Source organism: Elgaria multicarinata, chromosome 1 (genome assembly GCF_023053635.1).
Source record: "Elgaria multicarinata webbii isolate HBS135686 ecotype San Diego chromosome 1, rElgMul1.1.pri, whole genome shotgun sequence".
NCBI lineage: Eukaryota > Metazoa > Chordata > Lepidosauria > Squamata > Anguidae > Elgaria > Elgaria multicarinata.
Genome location: NC_086171.1, coordinates 182,185,371 through 182,200,076, shown reverse-complemented (window position 1 = coordinate 182,200,076; position 14,706 = coordinate 182,185,371). Strand labels below are relative to the sequence as shown.

At 43.0% G+C, this 14,706-nt stretch overlaps 1 protein-coding gene across 1 annotated transcript in view; it reads left to right on the top strand.

Moving 5' to 3' along the window:
• NECAB3 (N-terminal EF-hand calcium binding protein 3) overlaps positions 1-14,706 on the top strand; it is a 105,378-nt gene that overhangs the window by 55,101 nt on the left and 35,571 nt on the right. The window contains exons 4-5 of the mRNA XM_063119908.1: positions 1,932-1,957; positions 2,736-2,833. Coding sequence (XP_062975978.1) covers positions 1,932-1,957; positions 2,736-2,833 — 124 coding nt within the window. The remainder of the gene's footprint in view (positions 1-1,931; positions 1,958-2,735; positions 2,834-14,706) is intronic.

Genomic DNA, 14,706 nt, shown 5'->3' with positions numbered 1-14,706 from the left:
TGTTAGCATCATCATCTTTTGGTTCTATTATTTTAAATCTGTTATTTTATTTTAAAGCTGCGCACTGCTATTAGGTTTTACTCTGATTGCACATATATGCTGTAGTTTTAAGCTTTTATATTCTGTATTGTGTTTTATGCTGCATTTTGTGGTTTTGTTTTTTGTGAACTGCCCAGAGAGCTTTGACTATTGAGCAGTATAGAAATGTAATAAATAAATAAAAATAATAATACAGGGTTTAATAAAGGGTAGGGTCCCTACACTTTTAATAGATGATTAACAGAGGATAGGATAGGGATCCTGCACTTTTAATAGTTGCATAGAAGAAGGAATTTCATCAGGTGCTGATAAAAGGATCAGTCTATTTCTGTTCCATTTCCCTTTTTTCTGCATTCTCCCTGAGTCCATTCTATCGCATTTCCACATAAATTATGTGGTGGTGGTGTTTTTAAAAATCTGCATAATTTTTCTTCCTACTTAACATTTTTATGAAGTGTTCTGAGGAGTGCCTTTTACTTTGTTTTGTATTTTGTAGCGGTAATAGCTGTGTGAAGTGTCAAGGAAGGAAGTACAGCCACTGCCATAGAAGACAAAAGCAGGATCATAAATGACCTGGGAAATGATGGAATGTTGCAGCCACCATGTCCCCCTGCCCTCCACATGATGTCCCTAGGAGGGACAACAAGCTTCATCCCACGTACCCGTTTCCCTTGAATTATCCCCATAGCGTAAAGCTGTTGTTGTTGTTAGCTAAATCACACCCCGGGCAGCAGTGCTTCTAAGATCCTTTGCATACAAGGAAAAGAGTTTAAGGGGGAGGAATGTAAAAAATCATTACAATTCAACGGATGACCCAATCTGATTCAAATTTGGTATGCTTAAAGCCCTCCTTAATATCTATTACTATGCCAATTTTGATGTCTTTAGCTTTAAAACTCATGCAGATGTAAGCATTTGTTTAATCAAATCCTCCTCCTGCGCCCCTAGTGGCCGCTCGGAGAACAACAAAAGATTCACTCTTAAAGGGGCAGTAAAATATTACTCTCCTTTTGGCTGAGAAGAACAATTAAAGCAGGATGCATGGGAGTGCTTCACATAAAAGCAGATTATAAACTGGAAAACTTCAGAGTCCTTTTCATGTAATTCGCAGTGATTGCACAGTATAACACTGGTGGGATGAAGCTCAACATGTCAGTACGTCCCTTTTTAACCCATGGAGCATCAGCTGTGCTTCCTGGCCACTCCATGTGGCTATTACTGGGCTTTTTAATATATATATATATATATATATATTTAAAGATTAAACAGAATCCGTCAGACCACCCTGTAGAATACTCCGGTGGATGTAGATTCCAAAGAGAAATATATCTGATCTGCACAATAATCTGGGCAGTGTGGATCAGGTGAGTCCATTTCAGAATGTCTACCTGGTTGCCCCTTCCCCTGTTGCCGCTCCAAATAATCCTCCAGAATTCCTAGGTAGAGCTTGCATGATAAGCTACATCTGCTGAAATTCCCTCTTCTACGCAACTATTAACAGTGCAGGAGCCCTGTCCTCTTTTTCACCTGGCTGCTTGGCCATGTTGTCTGTGGATAATGGGAGTTGTAGTCCATCCCTTCTGGAGGGCACCATTTTGGGCAAGGCTGCGCCGGGTGATAGGGAAGAGGAGTGCAGATACAAGGAAAGATGACCACTTCTGCAGGCAGCACAGTGGAAGCGCTGACTCCACCTCTTGCAGAATGCCATCAGTTTCCAAGTGTTTGCACATATGTTTCGATGCCTCAAAACATTTGAGCAACATTTGGAACAAAGATTTAATTTGGAGCCTTAGCTGACAGTTGCCGTTTTGCCACTTTTAGCAGCTGTTTCCCTCAAGTTTAGAATCATCATCTCACACAGGCATATTTCCCTTTTTCTCTCTCTCTTGCAGCAATTTAGAGACCGAGAAGTTGAGCGGTAAGTAGGTCATTAACTTTCTCTACTATGAAAAATGTACTTCTAGGCATATTGTTAAATAATTGTCCCCAAAGTGCGTGGGGAGATCAACCCTCTTTCAAAGTTGTTGATCTTTGCTATTTCGAGGTGGGATCCTGGCCAAAAGGATTTGACTCAGTTCTGTAATGTCACTGGCCACCTACCACAATGACGACAACACAGATATAAATGGAAGCGAGGGCTGCCTTTCTATTTAAAAATGGGTTACCAATAGGGTGACCATATGAAAAGCAGGACAGGGCTCCTGTATCTTTAACAGTTGCATAGACAAGGGAAATTCAGCAGATCTCATTTGTATATATGGAGAACCTGGTGAAATTCCCTCTTCATCACAACAGTTAAAGGTGCAGGAGCTATACTAGAGTGACCAGATTTAAAAGAGGGCAGGACACCTGCAGCTTTAACTGTTGTGATGAAGAGGAAATTTCCCCAGATTCCCCATATATACAAATGACACCTGCTGAAATTTCCTTTTCAATACAACTGTTAAAGATACAGGAGCCCTGTCCACCTTTTCATATGGTGACCCTACTCTAGTATAGCTCCTGCACTATAACTGTTGTGTTGCAGAGGGAATTTCACCAGATTCTCCATATGTACAAATAACACCTGCTGAAATTCCCTTTTCTATGCAACTGTTAAAGATACAGGAGCCCTGTTCCCCTAGTTACCAAGCAAGTGTAGGACAAAATGGTGTGCTTGATTTCAACATCGTAACATGCTATTTTTCCTGTTACAGATTATTTCTCAGAACATCTTGGAGAATACAGGCATGTGCTGTCTGCTTTGGAGCAACTCAACACGGCTGTCCTGTCAGCCATGGATAAAACCAAACTGGTAAGTGTGTGTTGGTTTCTAACATGGGATATACCGCTTTTGCAGATGGCTTTAAATCACCTCTAGTACTGTGTAGAAAGCTTGAACTGTGTAGAAAGAAACAGTTGGCTAGGCACCATTTGGGTCACTGGCCTGCACACTGCCTCCAATGCCCAAGGGCTTCTGAATGGGTTTGTCTCATATTCAGCTGGACAGCTTCTTAAGTTTGATTGATCTGTGGACAGGGCTGCAGAGTTTGCAAGCTAGACCTCTTGCACATGCTTTTATGTTTTCATCCAGGATTTGAAACTGATTCTATCCTACTTCCCATTTAGTGAAGGTAACTATAAATAACGTTGTTGTTGTTGTTTCCAAAATGGCACGATGAAGGTTTGAGTCCTTCAGAAGCAAAGGTTTTTTAAAAAAGATGAGGCCATAGAGACCTGGGGGTTTTCTGTTGAGAGGGGCATCACCCTGAGAAGACTAGTTTTATTTTCCAGTTAAGTTTCATTTCTTCTCTTAAGTTTCATTTCTTCAAGGTTCAAACAGTACTTTCTATTTTGGGGGGAAGAGGGTATAAAATGTGAGAGAGACAGTCAGAGGGAGCAGGAAAAGTCAAGAGCACAAGGAAGCAGCAGCTGGAAAAGCCTAAATGCAGCAAGGGTAAAGAACTTGCATTTTTGCAACTTTTAATTTCTTTTAATGTGTTTGACTAAATTCCTTTACTTGTAATTTGGTAGTTTTAATATTCTGTAAATTATTGTGTTATACCTAAAGTGTCTGGAGTGTCACTCACCCCATCTCTACAGCCTAAACACCATGTTATTGGGAAAGGAAAAGGAAAGGAAGGAAGGGGGGACTCTTAAGGAGGCAAAAGTTCCTTAAGGAGTTTCTCAGGGGGTCCAGGTCACAGAAGGAATCCTGACAGGCATGTGGTGAATATTTATTTATTTAATCCATTTATTAACTGCCTTTTAAGACCATAGCCTTCCCATATTAGATTGTAAGCCTATGCGGCAGAGTCTTGCTATTTACTGTTTTACTCTGTACAGCACCATGTACATTGATGGTGCTATATAAATAAATAATAATAATAATAATAATAATGGCAGTTTACGGCATAAAAATATATAGGGTTTTTTTTAAATAAAAAACTATATTGAATATAAACAATTATAAATAAATCCAGTTTCAATAAAATACAACTTCAGAAGTTGCTGCCTGTTAGGGAAAGTGTTGTGTCCCCCAGCAAGTCCATCTAAGACAGGCTGATAACCTTGTTGGCTCAAGTGAACGTCGTTGGCTTACGTGGAAATGAAATGGATGCCATGATGAACCAAGAACTGTGTTTCCCCATTTGCTCTCTTTCCTCATTAAAACATGTATGCTAAGATGAAGACAACCAGAAAATGGCAAGGCCCCAGAAGACTGTGGCCAAAAAAAGCCATCAGTTTCTTTAGATAACAAATCTGTTTTGAGTTGGGAGTCAGTTTCTCTGGGATGTAAATGAAAGATGTGCATCTATTTAACTGAACATGCTCCTAGCAGAGAATAAACCATTGAGCTAATGGTGTACAGCATTCCCTTCCCTTTACAGCCTCCTTTTCTGCTGCCTAAAAGGCAAACCCCATACTTCTGCCCCAAGCCTAACACTGCAAACCTTTTTAAAACCCTTCCGCCAACATCTTATGTTTGCGGTAGAGTGCCCTCCATGTTAAACCCGACCTCTGTGAGAACATCTCCGTGCATAATGGATGAGCAATCTTCCTGGGAAAAGTTTGCATCTTAAACGTGCAAAACAACTTCACTCCTGTGCTTAAATGCTAATTCCATTTAGGAGGAGTGGAATTCAGGGGCACGACACATTTCATATGAAACATCAGATGCTGCACAGGATGCAAATGAATGTGTGTGCATGCGTGTCTGTGCATGGAAGTGAAAAGGAGAGGAGGAGCGTTTTCTAGACAACTACTCAGTTGTTATAGAGTGGCCATCCCAACCTAGTGCAGTCCAGGGCCTTAGCTAGACCTATCAGTCTAGTGGGACAGAGGGGTGAAGATCTTGAGATATTTTTATCGTGAGATCTCCCCCTCTGTTCACACGCAGCACATGACCTCAGAGGGAGAGGCGGCGCGTCTGCCATTTGGGTTTTTTTCTTAAAGGAGAAGATGTGCCCGAGCTCTCATGCACAAAAGGAAAGGTGCTTTTTTTTAAAAAAAAAACTGCTCCTCCACCCCACCCCCGAATGGGCGCAGTGCTCCTGAGGAACTCTGCGTCCCATGCGTGGGTCCTGGCTCCTCACAAGGAACTGTAAGGAACCAGGACAAACTGTGGAACCCGGCCGCACATTCCGCAGTCTCGGGCTCAGCCCAGGACCACGGAAAAACCAGGCTCAAACCCGGGATCTCACCCTGTCTAGCTAAGGCCCAGATGTGTCGAACTACAACTCCTGGTATAATCTTATCCCTTCCCATTCCTGTATGCCTTGTTTTACAGCAACATTGCCAAGGAGAGTTGCCTCTACCTTCCACTGCAGTGCCAAATTTGGTGGCAGTAGCAGCACAGGGAGCCTCACAAAGGCTCCAGTGTTTCCATATACAGCCCATGGGCTGCTTGTTTTCCGAAGATGTTTCATTTGTGGTTATGCAATTACTATATAGTTAAGGCAAGAGCCATAGCTCAGTGATAGAGTACACATTTTGCATGTAGACGGTCCCAGGTCCAATGCCTGGGTTCTTCTGGTAGGGCTAGGAATCCTGCATGAAATCTTACCTAAAATCAGTGTTGTAAATACTGAGCTAGATGAACCAGTGGTTTGACTTGGGCCTTAGCTAGACCTACCTTATAATCCAGAATGGAGGAGGGAAGATCTGGCATTGTGTTTAACACAAGATCCCTCCTCCGTTTACACGTGAGGCACGATGATCTCAGGAAGAGAGGCATCACGCCCGCCATTTTTTAATTTTTAAAGACAGAGTGCACGAACACTCGCTTGCTGAAGGTAAGGGTTTTTTTAAAATTTAATTTGGTTTCCCCTCTCCCCCACCCTAACCCCGATGGGCACAGCACTCCTGAGGAGCTCTGCACCCCGTGCACGGCTCACGGCTCCATGTGAGTAATTGTGCGGAGCCAGGTCAAACCGCAGAAACAGGCTCAGCCCGAGACCATGGAAAAAGCGGGCCCAAAGGGGAGGGCTCTATCCCAGGGCAAGGGAGAGATGATCCCTCCCTGATCCCAGGATCCCCTGTGCGTCATCTGGTTCGCCCCGGGATAAAGCCTGGTCTAGCTAAGGCCTCAGTCTAAGGCAGTTTCCTATGCTCCTATGTACTCAAAAAGCCCTGCCGCCATTTGCGCATAGATGTTTGCCAGTGAAAAGGAAGACTGAAATAAAGGCCTGGTGCCATTTCTTCTAGATGAAGTTCTTTAACAGCAGGATGATAGGCCAAGATTCAACAGGTGCCTCTCTCCCAGTATAAAAGTGCTTTATCAGGGAAAATATGAATAGACCGGAGTAGCAACAGCTTCAGATCCCCTCAGCAGGAATCTCAGTAGGAAGAGGAGGGAGCTCACCTCATTATGCCAGGCTGGGTGGTTGTAAAGGTTACTCAATGTGAAAACTCCTAGTGCTGTTGGAGAAGCAGAGATATTCAGATCCTGGAAAGATTCTGTTCCTGGGAGAAACCAGTGCGGGATCAACAATGCAGCAATAGATGAATAATGTATGCTCCCAAGAGCCCCAAATGGAGAACTATGGATGATGATGATGATGATGATGATGATGATTATATTCTGCCTTTTTTCCAGTACTGGGACTCAAGGTGGTTTACAAAATTAAAACATGTACAATTAAAACATATAAATATAAATTACAAAAGTTAAAATAGAATTAAACCTACAGTAAAATTAAAAACATGTTTAATTTTTTTTTAAACTGTAACAGGTTAAAAGGGGGGGGGGATCCAATACATTAACACAATATTAGCCTGCCACAGGTTTCTTTCTTTGGATTAGCCTAGATCTTTGGATGTGATGCATGTTAAGAGGCTTTCACATGAGAGCCCCTCTTCTTATGGAAATTGAGACCCTTTCTACACCTATGGGTGTAGAGGGAGGGAGAGGGGACGATCCCGGACTTAACTGCTTCTGGGAACATCGCCCTCATTCCACATGAACTGTGCTATGTCATGGGCATCACGCCCATCACAGCCGCCATTTATTTATTTTTAAAGAGAAAGAGCTGGGACACACTTTCACTCCAGCGAAAATTAAGGTAAAAAAAAAAAGAAGGCCCAACCCCCACCCCACCCCCGATGACCCTGGACTTCCTGTCCCCCCCCCCCCGTCCCAGCTCATTCCCTCTGATGACCCCTGCTACTCGCAAGGAAGAGGGAAGAAGCCAGGACAGGTGCCCACACCGTCCTTGGGATTGTCCCAGGACCTCAGGTAAAAATGGGATAACTTAGGTCTCAGTTATCCCACGGAAATAGAAGGATCATCCCTCCCTGCTCCCAGGATCTCCTGTGCATCATTTGGATGCGCAGGGATGGTCCAGGGATGTTCCCTTGAAAAATGGATGGTGTAGAAAGGGCCTGAGTTAAACATAGAAGACCAGAACCCAAAGGGAGTCAATCCAAAATTCTGCCACATATTCCAAGCTTTTTCCTTCAAGCAACTCTCTGATATTTCCATTATTCAAATTTACTCCCAAATTGATGGTGAATTAGGGGTGGGCACAGGTGGGGTTTATAGTCACAAAACCCACATTCATGATTGTAGGAACACTGTAGGAACATGGATGGGAGGGTGCTGTTGCTCTCATATCCTGCTTGTGGGTTTCCCAATGACAGCTGGTGAGCCACTGTGTGAACAGAATGCTGGACTAGATGGAGCCTTGGTCTAATCCAGCATGGCTCTTCTTATGTTCTTAACTGGGCAAGTTCCCATTTTACAGGGATCTCCTTTACTGTGTGCTTTTCAAATATTTCTCTCTCCAACCTCAGCATATGAGCCCCAATTTGGAGCTGCTTTGTGTTTAGCTGTGAGGAGCAAGAGGAGATTCTGAGCCCATGCTATATATGAAACATGGAGTAGACTGGATTGTTCCTTTGCAAAGTCTTTCCTTATTGCATTAATAGGGGTAGCTCTTCTGCCATGGTCCTACTACTGCAACTAAGTAATCCATCTTTGCACCAGGACTTGCTTTCTTTTATTAAGGGCCAAAATGATCAGTCCCCACAAGGCACATCTAGGGTAATGGTGCTACATGACACTTTCTTGACAAGAGTCCCACATGACAACTTTCACATTATGTGACAGTGCTGCTCTTGTACACACTGCACTTTTATTTATTTATTTGTTTGTTTGTTTGTTTATTCGAAACATTTCTTGGCTGCATTGCAGGGCATAAGCCCTAACAAGGTAATAATGTAATAAATGTAAGCCACAGCCAGGCCTATACAGTCTCCTGGTTCCGTCCAAGGATGCAGCTAACTTCCATTGCTTGTGTCTCTGGTAAACCTGCTCTAGGTTAACTACATACAAGATGACTTCTGTGTTTTAATAGTAGTATACAGAAGAGAACTTTGTTAGCTATAGTTTTTCTCACACCTACACCACTGTGTCATGCAATTCTGTCTAGTTAAATTATGGAACTCACTACCACAAGATGTAGTGATGGCCACCAATCTGGACAGCTTTAAAAGGGGGTTGGATAAATTCCTGGAGGAGAAGGCTATCAATGGCTACTAGCCCTGATGGTTGAGTGCTATCTCCAGTATTGGAGGCAATAAGCCTGTGTGAATCAGTTGCTGGGGAACATGGGTGGGAGGGTGCTGTTGCACCATGTCCTGCTTGTTCATCCCTGGCCAATGGCTGGTTGACCACTGTGCGAATAGAGTGCTGGACTAGATGGACCCTTGGTCTGATCCAGCATGGCATTTCTTATGTCTACTGCACAACAAGGCCTCCTAGGTCTCCAATGCGGTATTCTTGAGTGGAAACACAACCATCAAAGGCTACCTTGAACTTCCACACTGCTCAGGGAATGTCAAGCAAACCAAAGTTAATACTTGACAGTTCTATATTGATCTACATGGGCCGGCTTATCTTCTTGGATGTCTGTTTGTGTAATATAGCATTGGGACAGCATTGATTGCTAAGCAGGTGGCTATATTAATTGCCACATTCCCAGGGATTAGAGTAGTGACATCCATGTACACTTCATTATGAGAACAGAGGATCAGACTTGATAAAGCATCTGAGATCTGTGATCAGGTCATCCAATGCCTTTTTCAAAGCTTAAAAGCACCTCTCTGTGTTGTATGAATTGTGTGAGGCAAAACAGGAGAACATCCAAAACAACCCAATGGAAAAGAGAGAACAGGTCTCAGAATGTAGGAAAATAAAGTCTTATTCCTCAAAGTAGCCCAACACATTTTGACCCTGTGAAATATATTTCTGAACTTTCTTCAGTGGTTAAAATTTGTAAATACCCTGCAGAGAACTTTGAAGAGATATCTCGAAGAATAATTCCTGTGAATGGATTTATTCTCCAAGACATCTTTTCAGAGATCTCTGCACACCATTTACAAATTTTTACCCCTGAAGAAGGCCCAGAAATAAACACTACAGGGCCAAAATATGTTGGGCTACTTTGAAGCATAGAACTTTATTTTCCTACATCCTAAGACTTGTTCTCTGTTTTCCATTTTGTTTGAATTGGAAGAGAATGATGCTGTGGAATTTTTTTTGTGGGGGTTGGGGGTTACCCTTCTTCTTCACTATTCTCCTGATCGAAATGGCCTCACCAACACCACTAATAGTCTTGTTGTAGAAAGAAAGATGGGTACAATATGAAGCACCTTTTTCTTTCTCCATTGGATGGTGCATGGGTCCCAAATTCCACTGTGGACCCAACTTTTGGGGGAGAAATTGACTGGGGGAAAAGGAAAAGTCCCTGATTTAATTCATCCCCCAGTCGTCTGTATTACATGGGCGTTTGGCCCTAAAGTGAGACAAAACTGAAGCCCCATGGTAGGAAAAAAACCACACTCTATATGAAAATGATTCTTAGGCTAGGACCTTCTTGATGGCGGCACATCAGTACCACAAGGCCTTGGGCGCCCGCATTTGTGCTCCTTCCTGGCATATGCATGGGAAGGAGCACGAGTGTGGAGTTGCTGCTGCTGCTGCCACCACTGCTGCACTGGGAAGGGAGGAGGAAGAGAGGGATGCACAGCACCCAAGCTGGCTCTCCTCCCTCTGGCTGTCCCATTGTCATGGCTAACCCTACTGCCCTTGTTTTGGGAGAAGGTGTTTCCAGTAATCAATCAGAAACAGATTTGGACCTAGAGGAGATGGCGCCAGACATCAGCTAGCCTGTACCAGTGGGGGAGGAAGCTTTCACGGGCGATTCACCAGCTGAGAGTCAGCCCTCTCTAGAGCTCATCTGCTCAAGGCCAAATCCTACACACTCAGTGGGAAGTGAGCTTTCTTCCGGAGGAGAGCGCCCCGACAAGCTAGCTGATGCTAGGGTCTGCCGGAAGCTAAAATACACAAAACGGAAGGAAGGCATGAGAAAGTCGGTCTGGCTAGGATTGCACCAGAACCTGTCTCCAAACCGGGCTCTCTGAAGTTATGGGCATTTGGGAAAGGGCTTCCTGTTATCCTTGGTCGGATAATTGTCTCGCTTCATTTGCATAGTTTTGCCTAGGGGGAAATTTCCAAGAGATTCGAGTCTCTTCAGGTAGAAGAGATGTTTGCTGCTTAATAAAAGCGTTGTGGATTACCTAGCAGGGCGAAATCAGGAGCTTTCTGAGAAACACGATACCCATTCCTTCTCCCCCCCCCGTTTTTATTTTTAAAAATAAAAAATGGGGGGGGAGGAATGGGGCAGCCAGAGGGGAAGGAAGAGAAGGACGCACAGTGCCAGGACCTGGTGTTCCTGCCTCGGACCTCCCGAAGGTCTGCCCCCTTGATGGCAACCAATCAGGGATTACCATCGGCTGTGGCTCATCTCCGCAACAAAAAATGTCAGGGTAAGTGCCCAACTTTTTTTAAGCAGAGTTTCAGGGGTTTGCGCCTGGATGGCTTTGGGATGGCAGCTGCATCATAACTTTTGTAAACCGCCCAGAGAGCTTCGGCTATGAGGCGGTATATAAATTAAATAAATAAATAAATAAATAAATAAATGACCTTCCGCCACTCCAGATCCACCCCAGGGCAAACCCCTCATCAAGACAGGCCCTAAATCTACACTATTGCTTTATGGCGGTATTGAAGTGCACTGATAACTGTTGGAGCACAATCCACAGTCCATATACTGCTTTCATAGTGTTATATCCTGCTTTTTATTCCACATTTGTAACAATTTGACACAAGATGTAGATCTGCCCTTTGTGGTAACACTTTGAAACCCTTATGATGGGTAAACATTTAACAATCCTTCTCTATTCCCTGCATCACACTTCATCTCCATAGGAATTTAAAGCACAGAATCACTGGGATCTATTTTAGACACAAATGTATTACAGAGATAATTCAGCATGCCCAGCTGGGGTGGGGGTGGGGGACTGTGACAGGTTTCTGATGTTTCATGTGATTCAATTCCCCTATAGTAATAGGTATGACCCAAAGGTTGCATCTGAGCACAGATCTTACTATTTGAATGGGATAATCACTTCTTTGACTTGATTATGGCATATGTGAACAAAGTTGGCCTGTCCTAATCTGATTTTGTGATGACAAACGTTTTAGATAGACTTGAAAGTAGAATGAAGCAGTAAAACATAAATGACTCTAGAGCAATAAGGGGGGGGGGGGGAACCTGAGGTGTATTAGCGCAAAACTGAGCATGTGTCCACCACATATATATATTAATCACTTGGCAGTTGGCCTCATTTTAACAATGAAAGAGGTGTGTGGGAGAGAGATGCTGACCCTTCATGCCTTCCCTCCTTCAATCTATTGCTCCAGCCAATCTTCTTCTTTTCTTATTTATGTCCAATACTGAAGCTAAAAAATTGCTGAAGCAACTTACTGCTGGAAGTTATAGGAGGAGGTGTCATGACCTGCAGCTCTCAATCCTTCCAGTGTGCAGCAGAGGATTCTGATGAGGATGAGGCATAGATGGATTTTCGCATTTCCCTACCATCGCTATGGCCTCCTGCTGCTGTCCCACAATAGCGACAATCTCTTTACATGGGAAGAGGAAGAGGAAGCAGCGAACAACTATGTGGCCCATTCAAGGACCATTTTTATCGTGCAGCTTTTCCTGCACACAGCAGTAAATGGTGGCACATTGCATTTTTTAAAAAAGACAGATTTAAAGGGGTCTATTTTGGTACGGAAAAATGAGCAGGAGGAGCAGGAGGCATGCAGGAGACAGACAATGACATCTAAAGGACATGCAAACATCCATGAGTGGGCAGTAGTGAGCTTGCAATAAAATGCTCATCTGATTACGCTCATAGGCTACTTCCTCAGGGGTAAAATAATCAGTGCATTTTTCAGGGTCTTCCCAGGCAGAGGACACAGCCCTGCCATCACTTTCTGACTCAGAGGATGTCCCCAGCAGAACCTCCATCTCCCCATCCTTGTAGAAGTATCAAGCTACAAAATCAGGTTAGCGACCTTTAACAGTCCAGTCTGCTTCTCCAGGAGGGGCAGAACTGAGCATACTATAGCTTTTGTCAACCTACATAAGGCTTCAATTCGCTTTGTCTCCCTGCTGAGACAACATCTTCCTAGTATAAGAGAGCTCCAAGTAATAAGACCCACTTGGAGCTATCCAAGAGCCTGGTTTGTTTGTTTTTTTTCTTCTTTAACATTGCTTGCCATGCCTTATCTGCTATGATCTGACTATGCTTACTGGTCAGAACTTCCCCCAAATGCCATCAGATGCTACTGGCTTCCCCAGTATCTCAAGCAACCACTGTACATTGATGGTGCTATATAAATAAATAAATAATAATAATAATAATGAATAGGACACCCAGTCACAGAGCCTTTCTCCAGCTTGATCTTTATACTGTTAAAGTACCCCCTCATCCCCACATTACATGCCAATAGGGCATGATTTGGCCCATAACCATCCTGAAGGAGTTTTGTTAGAGAGGTAGTGTGAAATGTTTAGAATAAATAAATGAAAAAAATAACTAGAATGCAATAACATTCTGTCTCTGACATCCATGCAATTAGTTCACAGCTCAAAGGAAGGGTCCTGGGCTTTCTCTTTGAGCTGTAGCCGTGGAGTCAACACATATTGCTTTAAATTGAGAAGTTATCACTGTGTACCTTTATATACAGTAGCTTCAATAGCACATATGTAGATGAACTCTGCTGGTGTAAGTGGTAGTTCTCGGGCATTTTGCCTTTTAAGAACGTAAACTCTTCAACCAACTTTCAATGCGCATTGAAGCTGTTTCATGAAGTGTGTTTTGTTTAAAACCTCTAGGGACAGCTGACTCCAATTGTCATGGCACTTATTCCAGTAGTTTCATGTATTGCAGTGGGATTATTTTAAAATAAGGAATCTGTGGATCACAGCTGCTGTTCAGAATCACCTGTCTAAATATTGGATCCCTCATTCAAATCTAGCCAGTGCTGAAGAGAAGAGTTCCTGAGTTAACTCCACCCCAACAGCCCAGTTGGTTAACAGGAAATTAATAATATTTCGGAGGAAAGTGAAATGTATCACCCATTCCTTACTCCTCCTCTGCATTTTAATAGCTGGATAATGAATGCATGGAGGTCAAGGCACTAGCCACTGATTTACCCTGCCTGTTAGAGTAGCACTATCAAATATTTAGCATTGAATTTCCCAGCACAGCTATTAGGGTAGGGGGCTGTCCATATGCATGGAAAACCCCACAGTGGCTGTGGATCTGCACCACGTCAGTTAGACGAAGCAAGTGCAGGTTTAAAAGAAGTATTTGCTGTATTGTACTGCCAGCCTTTGGCAGAATTAGACAACCCTAAAGAGATGTTGCAATTTCTAATGGACATAAAACAAACATTTTTGCAGAATAAGATGCAAATTAAGATCCATAGATGTGACATGTAGAAACCAAAATGGTGATCTACTGATTTGGCATTTCAGGGTGATGCCTATAGGAGTTTCTCAAAGTCCCAAATGTGCCCACAGGTTAAAAAAAAAGGGGGGGAGTTGGTTGTGTGTATCTGTCCTCTAATATATATATATATATTGATTTTGTATCCATTTCCCCCCAATATGCACATTTTGTGAGCACTTTTTCCTACTATGCCCCTGTTTGTGGGCATTTTTAATTGACAGATTTGCTTGCATTGTTTGGGAAAGTGTAGGTTTTGGAGTGCAACTGAGTTTGTGTAGAAGTTTTGGGCATGCAAATCTATAACAAACTGCAAGCTGAACCAAATTCTCACACATCCCTAATTATAACCAGGAAATAGCAAATGCATACAGTATATAGAATAGAATTCATTGAATCATAGAGTTGGAAGGGGCCTACAAGGCCATTGAGTCCAACCCCCTGCTCAATGCAGGAATCAATGTACATGGGGTTTCCTGGTAGTCACCCTTCCAGAAACTGACCAGGCCTAGATCCGCTTAGCTTCATCAAGGTTGCCATCATACCAGATATAACTATATGTTTAGGAATGTGAAATTATGGGAGGATAATGATGCTATGGAGATAAGGAACATTTTAGATGAGGCAGAACTAATGGTTTATTAAGAATTACGAGAAAGAATAGGTCTTCAGTATTACAGAATATTTCAATATTTTCAAATACATTCCATGGGTAATACACTATTAAGAAAATATGGACCATTGAGAGAACCTGCTGTTTTTGAAACTCTGGTCTCATCTTAAAAAGCACAATGAATAATCCACATAGAATATTACTAATTCTTA